This window comes from Hemicordylus capensis, chromosome 3 (assembly GCF_027244095.1).
Source record: "Hemicordylus capensis ecotype Gifberg chromosome 3, rHemCap1.1.pri, whole genome shotgun sequence".
NCBI lineage: Eukaryota > Metazoa > Chordata > Lepidosauria > Squamata > Cordylidae > Hemicordylus > Hemicordylus capensis.
In genome coordinates, this window is record NC_069659.1 from 260,508,689 (window position 1) to 260,525,572 (window position 16,884).

Here is a 16,884-nt window from a genome sequence, read left to right on the forward strand (position 1 = left end):
GGACTACAACTAAATGTAAAGATGACTAAACTGATTACAACGGGTACAGCAACCAGCCTCAGAATTGATAATGAAGACACTGAAGTGGTGGATAGCTTCTACCTTTTAGGATCGACCATCAACAGTAAAGAATCTACCAGTCAAGAAATAAATCGCAGACTAGCACTTGGTAGGGTTGCAATGAAGGCCTTGGAAAAGATATTTAGATACTGTGACAGGTCTCTACCTACAAATATTAGAATCGTTCTGACAATGGTTTTTCCTGTGACATTCTACGGATGCGAAAGCTGGACTTTGAAGAAGCACGATAGAAAAAGCATTGACGCTTTTGAACTTTGGTGCTGGAGAAGACTTTTGAGGACACCATGGACAGCCAGGAAAACAAACAAATGGATCATAGAACAAATCAATCCAGAATTTTCACTCAGAGCACAAATGACCAGGCTCAAACTATCATACTTCAGACACATTATGCGAAGACCCAGCTCCCTTGAGAAGTCCATAATGCTGGGGAAAGTTGAAGGAAAGAGAAGAAGAGGATGACCAGCATCAAGGTAGATGGACTTGATTACAACAGCAATGAATGCACCACTAAGAGACCTTAAAGGCCAAGTTGAAGACAGATCATCCTGAAGAATCTATCTATCTATGTGGAAGCCAAAAGGCAACACTGACTAGATGGCACTTAATCAATTAAAAATAATTTATAGTTAGTTTCCTTACTTTTAAAAGGATAAGTCAATAAAAAGGACAGTATTTAAAATAAAGGGAGAAATTCTAGCTCTTCATTCAGTCCCTGTGTGGTCAGAGTCTTTAGCTCCAAGATCTACCACATCTCTTTTCTTAATAGGACTTTATCAGTGTTTTGATTAATCTTCTCTACTGCCCAAAATAGTAGATCTGTTGCTAGATTACTTTCTTCCACAAAATGGCTCACCACTGGAGCACCCATTTTCTTACGCTTAATATTATGCAGATGTTCCCCTATCCTCTTCTTGAGGGGTCTGAAGGTTTTGCCTACATATAATTTCTTGCATGGACATTGAATGATATACAAAACCTTTGATGTACTACAGATAGTGAACCTATATTATGAATTCCTGTAGATGGTTATTAATTCCTGTAGACGGACCAGGGGGATGTGTGGGGATGTGGCAAGCCACACCCCCGCTGAAACACCTGATTGGGCAGTGGGGTTTCCATATGCAGTTAGGGAGGAGGAGCCTGTGGCACTGTGGTGATTGGGCAGTGGGGTTTCCATATGTAGATAAGGAGGAGGAGCCTGTGATGGTTAAGGTCAGTTGGAATGCAACTGTTACTGGTCGGAAGATGTTCTGCCAGCAGCCCGAGGGGAATGAGCGGTCATGGCAGCAAGGAAAGGCCCAGTCAACCACTGCTGCTTTTTGGGGCGACCGAGGCCATTGTGAGAAGGAGGCAGGCGCGCAAGGGATGGGCCCGGGGAACGAGCGGCCATGGCAGTGGCAGCAGCGAAGAACGGCACGGTCAACCACTGGTTCTGCTCCTGTGGGGAGGAGCAGGGCACGAGTGAGGAGATCTCTGGGGCTGCAGGTTGGCCAATAGGTGGCAGCAATGCTCCAGTCATGGCCAAAAGGGGTGAGGGGGATGGAAGCAACAGGATGGAGGAGCAGGAATGCAGCTCAGGTGAGGGTGGGGAAATCTCTGAGGTGAGGGGGGCTGTGGAAGTGGGTGAGGGGAGCAATCAAGTACTAGTGTGCAATCGTTCCAGCATTGAAGCAGAGAGAAATAATGGCAGCGGCCAGGAGGCAGAGGGCCGGCGGCTAAAGCCCCACCAGATGGAAGAGGTGGGCAGACGGCAGCCAAAGCCATGCTCGTCAGGAGCAGGAGGCAGTGGGACGGCCTGGCCCTGGCCTGCACACCGGGATGAGATGGGGGCAGCGGCGGCAGGCCCTGGCCCGGCCTCATGGAGGAAGCAGTGGCAGGCCAGCCTGGCCCAGGGGGATGGCGGCAGGGGGGTGGCAGTGGCCGGTCAGCCAGCCAGAAAGCATGTGTGGGGGACAGCAAGTCCCAACTAGAGGCACAGATGCTCTGCACCCGGGCCCAATAGTGATTTTAATAAATATTGTTTGTTAATTGATCTCCAAAGATTTCATTTTACGTGTATTGACAGTATACAAAGGGGTCACATGCATGATGGCCCTGCGGAGCAGTAGCCCCCAGCAAAACATTTGGATAAACAAACTTATTTTCTCTGAATTCACTTTATGTTATGAGCTCGTTTAAAATAAATAACTGGCTTTTCTTGACAACATGGTATATCTTGTAAAATGAACACATGTTCTCTGAACTTCCTCTGTAAGTTCTTGGTGACATGATTAGATGTTAGGCTGCAATTCACGGCATTAATAGATACATCACCTCTCTATCTCCTTTCAACAAGCTGGTCCCTCAGCACTTTACTCACAGAGAAATGACTGGTCTGTGGAACAACTGCATTTTATTCATAAATGAACCCATAACATACTGGTCAGAAGTGAATAAAGAAGCAGTTCTGTTTTTTAAAAGAGAACTCTCATAAGATAATTGGATGTCAGTACATCATTATGCATTTTATGCAAGCTTTTGGTAAATGTTTTAACTATACATGTGGTTATCCCTTGAAATTTTACTAATGGCCCTAAAATATAAAGATTTACTAATTTATATACATTTTTTAAATGCCCCTGAAGAAAGCTTATAGCTGCAATGCATTGGGCATATCAATGCATGTCAATAAAGAAAATTTTCTACAGTTCAGCATCTTAAAACTTGGTCTTTCTCACTATTACGGAAACCATAGTGAGGCCTGGCATTTATTGCAAGTAAGGGTATGCATGAACCGCTGTTTGAGCACCAGTTCGGTATGGGTAGCAGGAGCTTTAAGCAAGAAGAGACTAGGTCGTTACCTGTTCTCCGCTTCCCCATGCAGCTTCCTGCTGGAGTGGTGCTCAGTTCAAGTGCCCCTGCATGGCGCCATCACGTACATGGCATCCTCACATGCACAGGTGCCATGTACGTGGTCAGCATGGTGTTGCTGACCACACAAATGGCACGCACGCACAGACGCCATGCAAGTGCTGGTGCTGAGTGTGGGTACTTGGGCCAAGCACCACCCTAGCAGGAAGCAGGTAAGGACTTGCTCTCCTCTTTCTTAATGCTCCTGCTCCCCATGCCAAATGCGAGGTGGTACGTGCACACCCCTAAATCAAAGGCAGAGGGTAAGCAGAAATAGAGCATTACTCACCTCCATCTTGGCTGCATGGAGCTGCCCCTTCCAGGAAGTAGTTCTATCTTTGTGTACACACACACACACACACACACACACACACACGAGAACACTTACCTTTCTGTACATCCCTATCAAGTACTTCATCAAATAGTTTTTCTTGGACTGTTGGTGGCAAGTCTTCAATATCTGCAAACACAAGACGTTTTACCAGTTAACACAGTGAGCATGACATAATGGGGAACATAATGACTTCCATTATGCTCCATTATGCCGTGTGTGTTCTTATGTCAACGCAGTAAGCATGACATAATGACTTCCATTATGCTCCAGAACAGTGCCCAAACAGTATCCTGGATACCACAAATACAGTTCTTAGAGTTTCTTGCATCCTTAAGGACATCAGGAACACGACATTTTTAGGGATGCTGCTGCTAAGGACACGACTGCAGCAGTATTCTAGAGCCTACTGGAGGGCCCACTGTCACTGCCAGAGTCACTACCTGGAAAGTGCATGCAGGAAGTAGGAGAAGGTGACTACAGAGAAGAATGAATGGCCCCAGGCAAGTCCTCTCTACACCAAACGTTGGCCCTGGTTCAGAATGGCTTCAACCACGGCCATTTGTCCTTCCCTGAAGCCACCCACTTCCCTCTCTCATCTAGATTGGTCAGTTTCTGTCAATGACAGTGGGATCTCCACAAACCCTAGAACACTGCTTCATGAGGGCAGAAAATATACATTTGTGTTCCAAGATTTTTTCTAAAAAGATATGGTACCGCACCTACTATGAACCCATCAAGAGTTAAAGTTGTTATGAGTCAGGCTTAACTCATATGGTCAAACAAACTATGGTTTGTTCAATTGGAAATGCAAGTTGGTTTTACAATTGACTCTGGTCTTGTAAACCAGAGTTAAAACCACAGCTAAAAAAACCACAGCTTCACACCCCAACTGTGGTTTAAACAAGCCAAAATGTGCAGGAGCCTGTGAGAGGAGGAACAGGAGGGGGAGGATGCCAGATTGTCTCACATTCCCAATCGAAAAACATAGGTTACTGATTCTGTGAACTAGGCCAAAATCTCTACTACTACTTCAAGAAGGATGGCTTTAAGAACTGAGAGAGAAAGCATGTTTTTAAAAATAAACATACAATTATGTTTATAATTTTATAACATAAAATTATAACAAAATTATAAGCATAAAATGCTTCCTAACCAAGTCTATGTCGTCTACTCCTACTACAATAGAATAACTGAATTCCCCAGACTGTTTACAACATTTCTCACTGACACATGAACTTTGATTAGCTAAAACTGGAATTGTGTGTGCAAAAATTCTGGGCCTGAAGTTCTGATAACTTTGCTTCCTAGTGAATGCCTTTCTTCTCACATTATTTATTAAAGTAAAGTGCCATCGAGTCAGTGTCGACTCCTGGCGACCACACAGCCCTGTGGTGGTTGAGATACCTAATCTCTATGGAGCACCAAATGTATTCTCTGCTTTGGGTACATTGATCAGGCAGGCAATATATGCAGCAGGTGTCTGGTCACTATACGTACAGCAGAAAGTACATCCAAATTAATGTCTCCTACACACAGAGATTAGTCTCTGTGTAGAAACTATAATAGAGTTGGTATTAAGTGCTCAACTACACTAGTGTAGCTAGTACAGGAGAAGCTTGTATTCTCCACCACCAGCACAGCGCCCACTCACATTCTGCTGCCCCCACCTTTCCACCCACGGTCGCCTCTCCTTATCCTGTCTACCTTCTCTGCCCACGCGATGCCTGGAAGTGCTTCCAAGCATCACACACCAGCATGAGGAGAGGAAGGGAAGAGATGGTGGTTGACAGGGCGAGGAGACCTTTCCCTTCTCTGCCTCTTCTGCCCACAAAACACTTGAAAGACCCTCCAAGCATCACATGGGCAGATAAGGCAGAGAGGAAAAGAGATGGTGGTAGACAGAACAGGGGCAGGGGAACAGATGGGCTCGTGTTCAAGGGACACACTTTAACACTGGTAACTCTGCCCCTGCTCACCTAGTTGTCACTGACAACCTGTAATTTGTCAGCTGAGTAGCGCTGGCAGGGCATCTTTTTAAAACCTTTTCCACCACATCTTTTTGAGCTGAAGCAGCACCAGCAAAGCAGATAATGTTCCCAATGATTATCTCCTGTTTTATTTTATACATATTTTATTCAACCTTCACTGACCTCTCCATCAATAAAAGGTAAGCCCTCCCACTGGTCCTTCCCAGGCCCTTTCCACAATCAATACTTTCCCCTCATACCTCAGCAGCAAAGGAGGGGAGTTAGAGGTCACTTGACTTTCTCCTCAGAGGAATTCTGTCTCCTTCAGCTGAATTCCTCTCCCGGTACTGCAGCCATCTCCACTTTCCCAGTGTTTTCCTTGCTGCTTCCTGTTCTGTTCTCACCACCATATCCTCTCATGAGAACATGCTGGAATTCTCTAGGAGTTCGTGTTGGTTCAGTGACAGGGCTTTCCCCTCAGAGCTTAGGAGGACAATGAAGCTATTCCCATGACCACTGGAAAGTGGGCTAAGGGAGTTCAGCCCGCTTTCCAGTGGTTGTGGGAACCACTGGGCTCGCAGGCGAGCCCAGTGCTTCCAAGGCAGCTAGCCCACCTAAACCACCCTCCCCTTAAATAAGGTTAACGGAGCGAGTGCTCCATTAACCTCATTTAGTTGCTCATGTGTCACCACAGTGTGCTGCGACACATGAGTAGACCCCCAGCCGGGAGGCTGCAAGCAGGTTGCCCCACTCGAGCGGGGCAACCTGGAACTTCTAGGGGCCACACAGCCCCCAATCGCCACAGCCCCTGCTGGCTCTGTGACTGTGCTGGCAGTCATATGAGCGGCCGATCCGGCTACCCAGCTATGAGCAGTTGCTCGCCTGTGGGGAGAACAGGCTAAGCCCACTCTCCCTGCAGAACCCCCTCAGGCGCTTGTTGTGAGAAGCACCTCAGTGTCTGTCTCCAGCCCATGTTCAGGAGCTGGCTTGCCCCTCTTCCCTCCTCTTCCTCTCCTTTATGCTTACTCTCTCCCACTTCACCTTCCCTATGCTTGGTGAGTTGTTAACCCCTTCTGTGTCCCATCTGCTTCACTGCAGAACAGGGGCTGCGAGCCCCAACACAATCCCCCCTCCCAAAGCAAACAAGTGTAAAATGTTGGAGGCAAGTCATCTTTAGGGGCTTACTTACAAGGTTGATGTAATATATGAGACCGTATATGAACACTGATTACATGATACTTCCAGACAAAAATGAGCTTAAGAAGGGCTGAAGTTTCCATCTCACACACTGTTTTAGTGGCCTCTGCAAAACTGTTTTAAACATCATCCCTACTCCTCCTCTCATCCCACTTACCAAAAGATACACCAAATGTGATTATTCTCAGAGTAATCAGATTGCTTTGCATTACATGAGCCAGTGAATCAGTACAATTTGAGTATAAAAATACAGACTTTGAAAAGTGGAGTGCTTCTGTTTTCAAAGCCTCAGAACAGAGCTAGAACCAATTTCCTCTTAAAAATACTCCCTTTGGCATTCTCATGTAATTCACTATTGCAACTGGAGCACAGTGATTTCATGTTTATGAATCACTACACCCATAGTTACAAAAAGGTTTAAAAGCTGGAGTCACAAGGCATATCAGACAGTAAGCAACAGCTACAGTAAAAGGTTGCACAAGAGAATTCCAGCTACAATACCTCAAACTGGAAAACAGAATTCAAGCACCATGGCAGAGGGCTATATGTCCTTTATAGCAGCATATGGGCAAGAGTCTATATGATTTATGGACTTTACACCTAGCCTAGGCTATGATGGAATTAAAGACAGGGACTACACATAGAACAGATTGCAATTATCCGCCAAGACCCAAATCACTACGCCTTCTAATAGAGTGTTGGACACAGTTGAGCCTAGCAAGATAATCAACATGCATTCCAGTGCATACTAAGGAGATTCTATTCCCACTCCACTGCAGGCATGCAGCAAACCTTGATTAACACACAAAATTCAACTCCCTGGCTCCACAAATAACCTTTCACTGATGAAAAGAGAGGAATTTTCATGCATGCTGCCCCTCATACTGGCTTTGGGACTTTGGTATCACAAGAGCACCCATCCCCTTCTTAAACTACAAAAAGAAATGGGATGTGAGAACACCACACAAAGCAGTATGACTTTTATATTTTTTTCAGGTCTATACTGTATTCTACCAAAGAAAACCACAGGTCTCTGTGGGTGCCGGGAGTCGAAATTGACTTAAAGGCACACTTTACCTTTACTTATGCTAGAGTCTCTCTGCAACCACACAGTAAGGTGAATACAGCTAAATACAAATTCAGGTTATACCCAAGTTTGATAGCATTTTATTCAAGTAAAAGAAATCCAACCATGGAAGCAGCAAAGTTCAAGTCTTGATAATCTCAAACTTTTGTCCAAGGAGCCAAACGAACTTTGGAATCCGTTCCAGGTAAACAGAATTTAACTTTTTGGTTCAGTAACCAGTTTTGACACACTAAACTCATTTTGAATGAATTTCAATATATTATATAGATACTACAAAACTCTTTCATTTACAGTGCAGCCCTATAAAGTAACAAAAATGGTTACAATAACTATTTATTTTTGAATTTTTAAAAAGGTTTTTACAAATATCCAAGATATAACACACAGGGAAATACTCCAATTAGGATGAAGGGTAGAAGGAACTGCAGTACCAAGGAAAAACAAGATGATTCCAGTCTGAGTTTAATTATCCTCCACACAGAGGCCTTGTTGCTAGAAAGCAACCTGTGAGTGGGCAAGCCTTTATTTAAACACCAGGAGGATGTCCAATCTTAGGTGCTGCCTACAACTCTCTGTGGCTCATCCTCACATTTTTAAATGGCTCGATGGGGAAACAGGTTTCCCCCAAAATATACATACATGTTCCTATGTATATGGTTTCTTTCCTTCCCCCCAAATATAGCAGAAAAGGGGCCTTACCTTCAAAAATATCCCAAATGTCTGCTTACTGAACCAGTTTTGAACAACATATTGTTGTTTATGTTGAGTGATTCAAGCCACTTCATATTCAAGACAAAGAGATTTTATGAACATATGAAGTTATTGTATATGGAATCCGACCACTGGTCTACATACCAACGGAATTGGACTGTTGGTCTATTGTCCACACTGACTGGAGGCTGCCCTCCCTGGTTTCAGACAGAGGCCTTTCCCATCCCTACCTAGAGATATCAAGAACTGGTCTTCCTGCATGGAAAGCATGGTGCTCTACCACTGAGTTATGACCCCACCCCTTTAGGTTCAGATTCAATCCTGGTCTACTAAAAAAAACAATTCAACTGTTTTGGGGGCTCAGGTTCAGTTCGACTCACTGGTTGTGTGATGCTGTCTTCATATACCTTAAATCAGCCAAGAGCAAATTAGTGGAGAAAGTTAACATCTCAGACTTACCTGCAGGTAATGTAAATGTTACAAGGTCAGTTAGGAAATAGCAAGCAAAATCTCCCTTCCGTTGATGAACTGATGCAGCAATTTCACGCCGGATTTGTTCAGTAAGCTCTGGGCACACCATGGCTGGAATGCACTTAGCTGCATGTTGGGATACCTGTAAGCGGACATTTTATGGCTTTATTTGCTTCAAGGGAAATAGATCACACACATTAAACACCTGAGAAATTTCTTTTTCTAAACAATGCTTCTAACACTGTCAGGATCAAGCAAGAGCCAATGTGCCGTAGTGGCTACATGTTGGATTTGGACATCTGCTCAGCCATGAAGGTTGCCATGTCCCCTTGGGCCTCTCTGCCTAACCTTCCTCACAGAGACGCTGGAGGGAAAGATAGGATAAGCCCATGTATCCCTGCAAACTGGGCAAAGAGTCATCTTTTAAAGTGGTGACTCCTATTTAATAGAGGGAGAGCAGCTATCTCTATGCAACCCCAGCACAGCTTTTTTCTAGTGACTGCAGCTGGTGTCTGCCTTATGTTTCTAAGTAGATTGTGAGCCCTCCGGGGACAGGGAAACATCCTATTTCTTTTCTAAGTAAACTGCTAGGAGAACTTTGTTGAAATGCAGTATGTAAATTATTGTTTCATTGTTCTGTTGTTGTGATGAGCTTCTTACAGGAAGGATGGACACTAACCAAAAAGCAACCAATTGGGTTTTAAAGGGATACTTCACTTCATCCAAAGCTAAAATACTACTGTATTAATCATTAAATTTTTATACCAGCGTTGCTTAACCTTGGGCCCCCAGATATTGTTGGACTGCAACTCCCAGAATCCCCAGCCACAAAGGCCATGTCTGGGGACTCTGAGAGTTGTAGTCCAACAACATCTAGGGGCCCAAGGTTAAGAAACCCTGTTTTATACCACTTTTCATTAAAACAATCTCAAGGAGGTTTAACAAAACATTTAACACAATATAAAACTATAGAAGTTACATAAAATATTTAAAAAAAATATTAAATTGGTATATAACAATACAAATCTAATTAAACGTTTAAACAATATAATCATAAAATACGAAGCAGCAGCAACAAATATAGCACTCATAAAAGCCTAGGTAAAAAGCCACTTGCTTACTAAAAACCGATGGAGACTGAGGAGTGGATGCCCACTGGGAGAGCATTGCAAAGTCTGGAGGCAATCACTGAGAAGGCCCTGATCCAAGCCGCCCTCATTGCTGGCACCTGGAGCACAGCCCCCTCCGATGACCTTGTACTTTGCAATCAATAGAACTGAATAGAGTTGCCTGCAACTGTGAACAACCTCTGAGGTGACCAAAATCATGACTTCAGATATCAAAACCTACAGCCCTGTTCTTGGTCATCGCTTCCAAATATCTACATTCCATACACGTCCTTAATGTGGTCCCAATTGAGCCATACTTCTGTTTGTCTAAATTTGACAAGTTTTCATGTTTTGTTCAGACAAAAACAAAAAAGTGACTTTATGGCATTAAAATATATACTATTTAAACCCAGACATGAATCTTCAAAATGGCAAAAATACAAGCAAGTTTTACAGATAACATTTGCATAACACTGGAAGCCAAGCAAGCAACACTTGTATTAACAATAGTTAATCTAAGAAAAATGGAAACACACATGTAGGTCTGTCTACACTGACAGCTTTTTCTTATCTTCATTCTGACAAGTTGTAGATCTAGACTTCCATCTCAGCAGTCCTAATTTATCTGGTGCGGCAAGATGCTGAGGGTTGCTTCACACAACATATTTCCTACGCTGAGATTACATCAATATAGGTAAGATGTCCTGTTCAAAGCAGTCCTAAGTAGACAGATTCTATCCTCTCCTTCTGCATCAGGAAAGTTACCTGCATGAGCTAGTAGTGCCTAGTTTATCCATTTCACTCAAAAGCAGCTAAAATGCTAGGCAGGGCAATCCTTTCACATTTCACCAAAGCGTTGAGCTGATGCACTAAGGAAGGCTCCCTCATTACTCTCACTAAACTGAAGTCTGAATTATCTCTAGGATCCAGGTTCACAATAGCACTGCCAGAAAAATGAAAGCTCACCTCTGTAAGCAGAATTGCCAACATATCTTGTCTTTGGAAACGTATAGCAAGATGAACAAGCGTATATCCAACATCAAAAGCAGAAGGGCGATTTAGTAAGCGTACTTCATCTGCAGTAAGCTGGCGTGCAATATCTCCTCCCGAAGACTTGTATGCTTCAATAGCAGCTAAGTCACCTTCTACAACCCCTAGAAACATGGAAGATAAATACAATTAAGGTTCAAGTTATTCTTTGACATACAAGTTATTTTTAACACATATTTTCTAAAGTTATCACAAGAAAAATACAAAATCACATATAGACGTTAATTTTTTAAAAAAAAATCAAACCACTCACCAAAATGTAGTACTGTGAAAGGAGAAAAACTGAACGTAGCGACCATTAACAGAGTTCTATGACCCTGTCAGTCATATTATTTATTTGACTGATTGATTGATTTCTATACCGCCCTTCCAAAAATGGCTCGTGGCGGTTTACACAGAGAAATAATAAATAAATAAGATGGAGCATTGTCCCCAAAGGGCTCACAATCTAAAAAGAAACACAAGATAGACACCAGCAACAGTCACTGGAGGTACTGTGCTGAGGGTGGGCCAGTTACTCTCCCCCTGCTAAATAAAGAGAATCACCACATTAAAAAGGTGCCTCTTTGCCAAGTTATATTAACCAAGCGTACATCCACAATTCAATCATATTTCTTTGGGCAGTGTGTCAAATGGGTTATGTCTGAAGATGTGCAAAGACTACAACATACTGCCCATGTCCACCAGGGTAGGAGCATCTTTTTGCAGCATGGCTTGAGAATAATGGTAGAGGTTTCGTGGAAATCTTGCCTATGTTGGTGGAGTAGAGGGATATTATCTATTTAGGAAACTGCCACCCTCCTCTGCAGAAGCAGAAAGATGTGCTCATGTGCAAACAAACCCCCAGACCCTCATGCAGCAGTTTCTAGCGGGTGTACAGTCTCTGCTGCGCCCGCCACCTAACTGTCCGGCACCCCATTTCTACCTCTCCTTGGCCGGGAAGCATTGCCCCATTTCCCCTTCTTCCCACCCAGGCTTTGCCCCCTTTCTTAACCTCTCAAAGCCCATCGTGCAGTGCAGCGGGATGAGGGGCAGTGGCGAATTCCTTCCCCCTCCCCTCTCAAGTGACTGCACAGGCTCTGCTGTCTGCAGCCCATAGCCAGAAACGAGCTGCAGACAGCAGAAACCGTGCAGTCACTTGAGAGTTGGGGAGATGGACACTGTTCCCTCTAAAGTGTGTGCATGTGCGCGGGCTCATGGGTTTTTGGATGTCTGCTCAGTTCATTTTAGATCCCGCTCAGGTAGAATCAGGAAGGCCCCACTCTGAATGCAAGTGCGCACACACTGCCTTGATGCTGCCACCCAGAACACAACTCATTCCGCAAAGAGATGAGAAAGATTAGATGGGACCACTGGATGTGGAAGGAATTTATCACCCCACCATCCCACTGTAGGCTTTCAGAGGTTAAAAAGGGGACAAAGCCCACAGTGCCTGGTAGGGGCGAGGACGGAGAGGAGGTGGCAGTGGCCTGGCCAGGGAGAGGGGGAGATTTAAAAAATGTGCACACCACCATTAATTCTTTCTGTGTGAGTATGTGAGGTGCGCAAACTGCCTTGATATTGCCGTCCAGAACAAAAAACTCTTTCTGCTCACTGATGATAGAAATTAGAGGGAACATTGTGTGTAATATCATATAAATCTAAAGAATAGACTAGTAGACCTCAGGAGGATGAAGGATGCAACTCATGTGGTGGCCATTCTAACTGAGAGGTAGATTGAATAACCAGAAATGCTAAGAGGCATGTCTGCCCACCCTGGATGAAGCCATAAATCTGGGAGTTCAATTATGGACTAGATGGATTAGAAAACAGTTGAACACATTAGCCCTATTCAGACATTATGTTTGTGCATACAGCTGTCTGTACACGTATACATGTTTGTGTGTGAATGACTACAGACATTCATTTTTAGAATTTACTTAGGTAAATTCTCTAATACAAGGTGCAGATAAGAAGTGTACTATTGCAGTACATGTGTTTACTGTAATATGTGCACATGCATACAGAGGTGCATACATTATGCACAGATCATACATGTGTTATAAATTACATGTGAATAAGACTAATAAGAGCATTCCGCTCTGGCAAGAAAGCTGTCAAGGTTCTCGAACTCTAGTGCCAAACTCTGAAGAGGGTATGTTTGACAAATCATACGTGGAACACATCATTTTAAGCAGTTGAAGTTTGTTCAAATGCCTTTTTCCTCCTTGAATGAGCTTCAAGGAACTAGTACTTCTGGTACAGGAAGAACAAGAATCTCCTTCTGAGGAATGTATCAGCTACACACTTCATAAACACCCTCAATGTCACAGCAAGTTGGAAGAGGAACCAAGTTATTTGGGCTCAAAGCCAGAGTGGTGGCTAGGAGGAACAGACAGAGATGGACAAGTATGTACTGAAGTACTATACAGTGAGCCAACCGTCCTTCAGGAAAGTGGAAACAAAATATTTGGTAGGCTATCTGTCCTCTGGGACATGAGATATGTCAAGCTGTGTGAGAGGCGGGCTCCTGGGACTCACCCAAAAAGCCTAAAGGTTCACCCTCAAGGCATAAATAGTATGCTCAAATGTCTTGAAACTGGTTGGGCAGGTCAGCTGGGGAAATGAAGCAACACACTTTCCAGAAAGAGAAGCGGCAGCATACAACACTTTGTTTCGCTTTCCAAACAAAAAAGTTTACAAAGAAGTTTACATAGCAAAAAAGGAATGGGGGGAAATAGCTTATTTGTCCCAAAGGAGCTCACAACCAGTGTTCCCTCTAAGGCGCGCACGCGTTGTGTGCATATGCGCTCACGTTTTTTAATGTCTTCTCAGTCAATTTTAGATCCCGCTCAGGTTGAATCCAGAAAGCCCCACTCCGAACTCACATGAGCACACACTGCCTTGATACTACCACCCAAAACAAAACTCATTCCGCACACAGATGATAGAAATTAGAGAGAACACAACCTTAAAAAGCAACACAAATGACACACCAGCAACAGACAAAGGGAGACAAAACTACCCTCGGTTGAATAGGGACAGCTGCTACTCCCCTGCCAATATTTTAAAAGGCCACCATTTGAAGGTGTCTTTTTGTCCAGTTAATAATGTTAGTATAGTATAGATATACTATATAGTAGATCATGTCAAAAACTGAAGGATTAATATCTTCTCTTTATATACAGCACAGAATGCTATACACATGGCTTGGTATCTTACACTGAGAGTGGTGCAGCATATACTGTCCAAGATCTTAACTCCTCCAATTCCTGCAGAGATTGTAACCACGATAATATTCATTGTGTATATGTCACTTATAAAAGACACACCCACAGTCAGAAGCCTCTAGATTACCCTCCCTTCAATTAAGTTAACCTTGTACTCTAGCAGTGCCACATTTGTATGACTAAATTACACACCAGAGATAAAGAGCTGTTATTTTAAGAAAATTGTGTGGAAACAAGTCCTCAGAAAATACTTCACTTCATCTAAGAGGCAAGTTTACCAGCTTGTGGGTGCATTAAACCTTATCATTTCTTGACTAGTAAAAGGACTAGTTCTCAAAGACAAGTTATGAGCTTAAGATAAGAGTCATCTCTTGAGCCAGGTCATGACATTCAGGATATCTTGGCTTCATTTTGTATTGGCTCAGTTTCAAGACAGAATGCTGCTTGCCTGCTTCATCATATCCATCTGTAAAGTTATTCTATTTGTTAGGTGTACAATTGCTAAGCAACCTTTGTGAATAAAGAAAGAAACTAGAATCTGGAGGCACACTCCAAGTTTGATAAACAGATCATCTTGAGATCTAAGGAGAGACAGCAAGAGAAACAATCTCTTATTTAAGCAGCAAGTGTCAGTGAAACTGTGCTAGTTTCTATTCAAACTGTTCATGATGTCTTGCCAAAACCACCAAGTTCTATTTGCATTCTAAGATGGACTAAATATGTAGCTCAAGAATGTCCTATATCAATGATATTATGTCAAAGATTATCCATTGTGTTTATTTACAGATTGAGTCTACTACATCTTGAAAGACTGAACAAACATTATTTGTATCCAATTATTTTATTCCTATCTTGATAGTAAGCAGCAATCTTAAGCATCTTTGGATACAGTTAAACATAATTCCTCTGATAGCTCTCTAATATGAGAAGAGCTTGGTTTGCTTTATACAGGTGAAACTCGGAAAATTAGAATATCGTGCAAAGGTCCATTAATTTCAGTAATGCAAATTAAAAGGTGAAACTGATATATGAGACAGACGTATTACATGCAAAGCGAGATAAGTCAAGCCTTAATTTGTTATAATTGTGATGATCATGGCGTACAGCTCATGAAAACCCCAAATCCACAATCTCAGAAAATTAGAATATTACATGGAACCAAGAAGATAAGGATTGAAGAATAGAACAATATCGGACCTCCGAAAAGTATACAGTGTACTGTGCTTGATTGGCCAGCAAACTCGCCTGACCTGACCCCATAGAGAATCTATGGGGCATTGCCAAGAGAAGGATGAGAGACATGAGACCAAACAATGCAGAATTGCTGAAGGCCGCTAATGAAGCATCCTGGTCTTCCATAATACCTCATCAGTGCCACAGGCTGATAGCATCCATGCCACGCCGCACTGAGGCAGTAATTGCTGCAAAAGGGGCCCAAACCAAGTACTGAATACATATGCACGCTTATACTTTTCAGAGGTCCGATATTGTTCTATTCTTCGATCCTTGTCTTATTGGTTCCATGTAATATTCTAATTTTCTGAGATTGTGGATTTGGGGTTTTCATGAGCTGTACGCCATGATCATCACAATTATAACAAATTAAGGCTTGACTTATCTCGCTTTGCATGTAATGCGTCTGTCTCATATATCAGTTTCACCTTTTAATTTGCATTACTGAAATTAATGGACTTTTGCACGATATTCTAATTTTCCGAGTTTCACCTGTAAATACTACCAGCAACACTGTTCCCTCTAAGGAGCGCACATTTGCACGTGCTCACGAGGGTTTTTTTTAATGTCCACTCCATGTAGCACAGAGCAGGGCGGATTGCTCTTAGGCCAGAACTTGTTATCCCAACCTCTAAGCATCCCACAGTGCACCTTGCGCTAAACACAGTGCACTGGGGGGGGGGAGATTCCCTCAGGGGATGGGTGCTCTAGGCACCCGTCTGTGTCAGCACAAGTTGCAAGCAGCTCGTGCTGACACACAATCCCAGGACCCAGGTTATGGGAAGATTATTCAGAGCTATTTGACCATTACCCTGAACTTGGCTTTTATGTCCACATACACAGATCACCAGTCTCCTTCCTTTGGTGCAACCTGAAATGGGCTTGGCAATCATAGGAACATAGGAAGCTGCCAGATACCGAGTCAGACCATTGGTCTATCTAGCTCAGTATTATCTTCACAGACTGGCAGTGGCTTCTCCAAGGTTGCAGGCAGGGATCTCTCTCAGCCTTATCTTGGGAGAAGCCAGGGAGGGAACTTGAAACCTTCTGCTCTTCCCAGAGTGTCTCCATCCTCTGAGGGGAATATTTTACAGTGCTCACACTTCTAGTCTCCCATTCATATGCAACCAGAGTGGACCCTGCTTAGCTAAGGGGACAAGTCATGCTTGCTACCACAAGACCAGGATTAACTTCATTTCATGCAATGTCTCTTCCCCAAGGGCAAAATCTTGCCGCTAATTATGCAATGAAAAAGATTAGAATGAATGAGCAAATTATTCATGCTGCAGCATTATGGTTAGCTTGCTTCAGTGCTGTGTCCTAATACATGGCTGCACAACTTGTGATCCACTAAGTTGAATGTAGCCCATCATAGCCCTTAACCTTGGCTATGAGCCGGGCTTCAGTGCTGGGTTTGGTGCCACAGCACTGCCAGAATTTGTGTGAATCCCGGCAGTTCTCACAGACAGCCAAGCCCAGGCTTGGCTACTCATGAGAACAGCCTCAATGTTAACAGGCAGTGTTCCCTCTAACAGGGATTCCC

The 16,884-nt window shown here is 43.4% G+C and overlaps 1 protein-coding gene across 3 annotated transcripts in view; it reads right to left on the minus strand.

The window, feature by feature from the left end:
- ZRANB1 (zinc finger RANBP2-type containing 1) overlaps window positions 1–16,884 on the minus strand; it is a 91,913-nt gene that overhangs the window by 32,518 nt on the left and 42,511 nt on the right. For all 3 annotated transcript variants that reach the window (XM_053312949.1, XM_053312948.1, XM_053312950.1), the window contains 3 exons: window positions 10,816–11,003; window positions 8,729–8,882; window positions 3,362–3,433 (listed from right to left, as the gene is read on the minus strand). In XM_053312949.1, coding sequence (XP_053168924.1) covers window positions 3,362–3,433; window positions 8,729–8,882; window positions 10,816–11,003 — 414 coding nt within the window. The remainder of the gene's footprint in view (window positions 1–3,361; window positions 3,434–8,728; window positions 8,883–10,815; window positions 11,004–16,884) is intronic.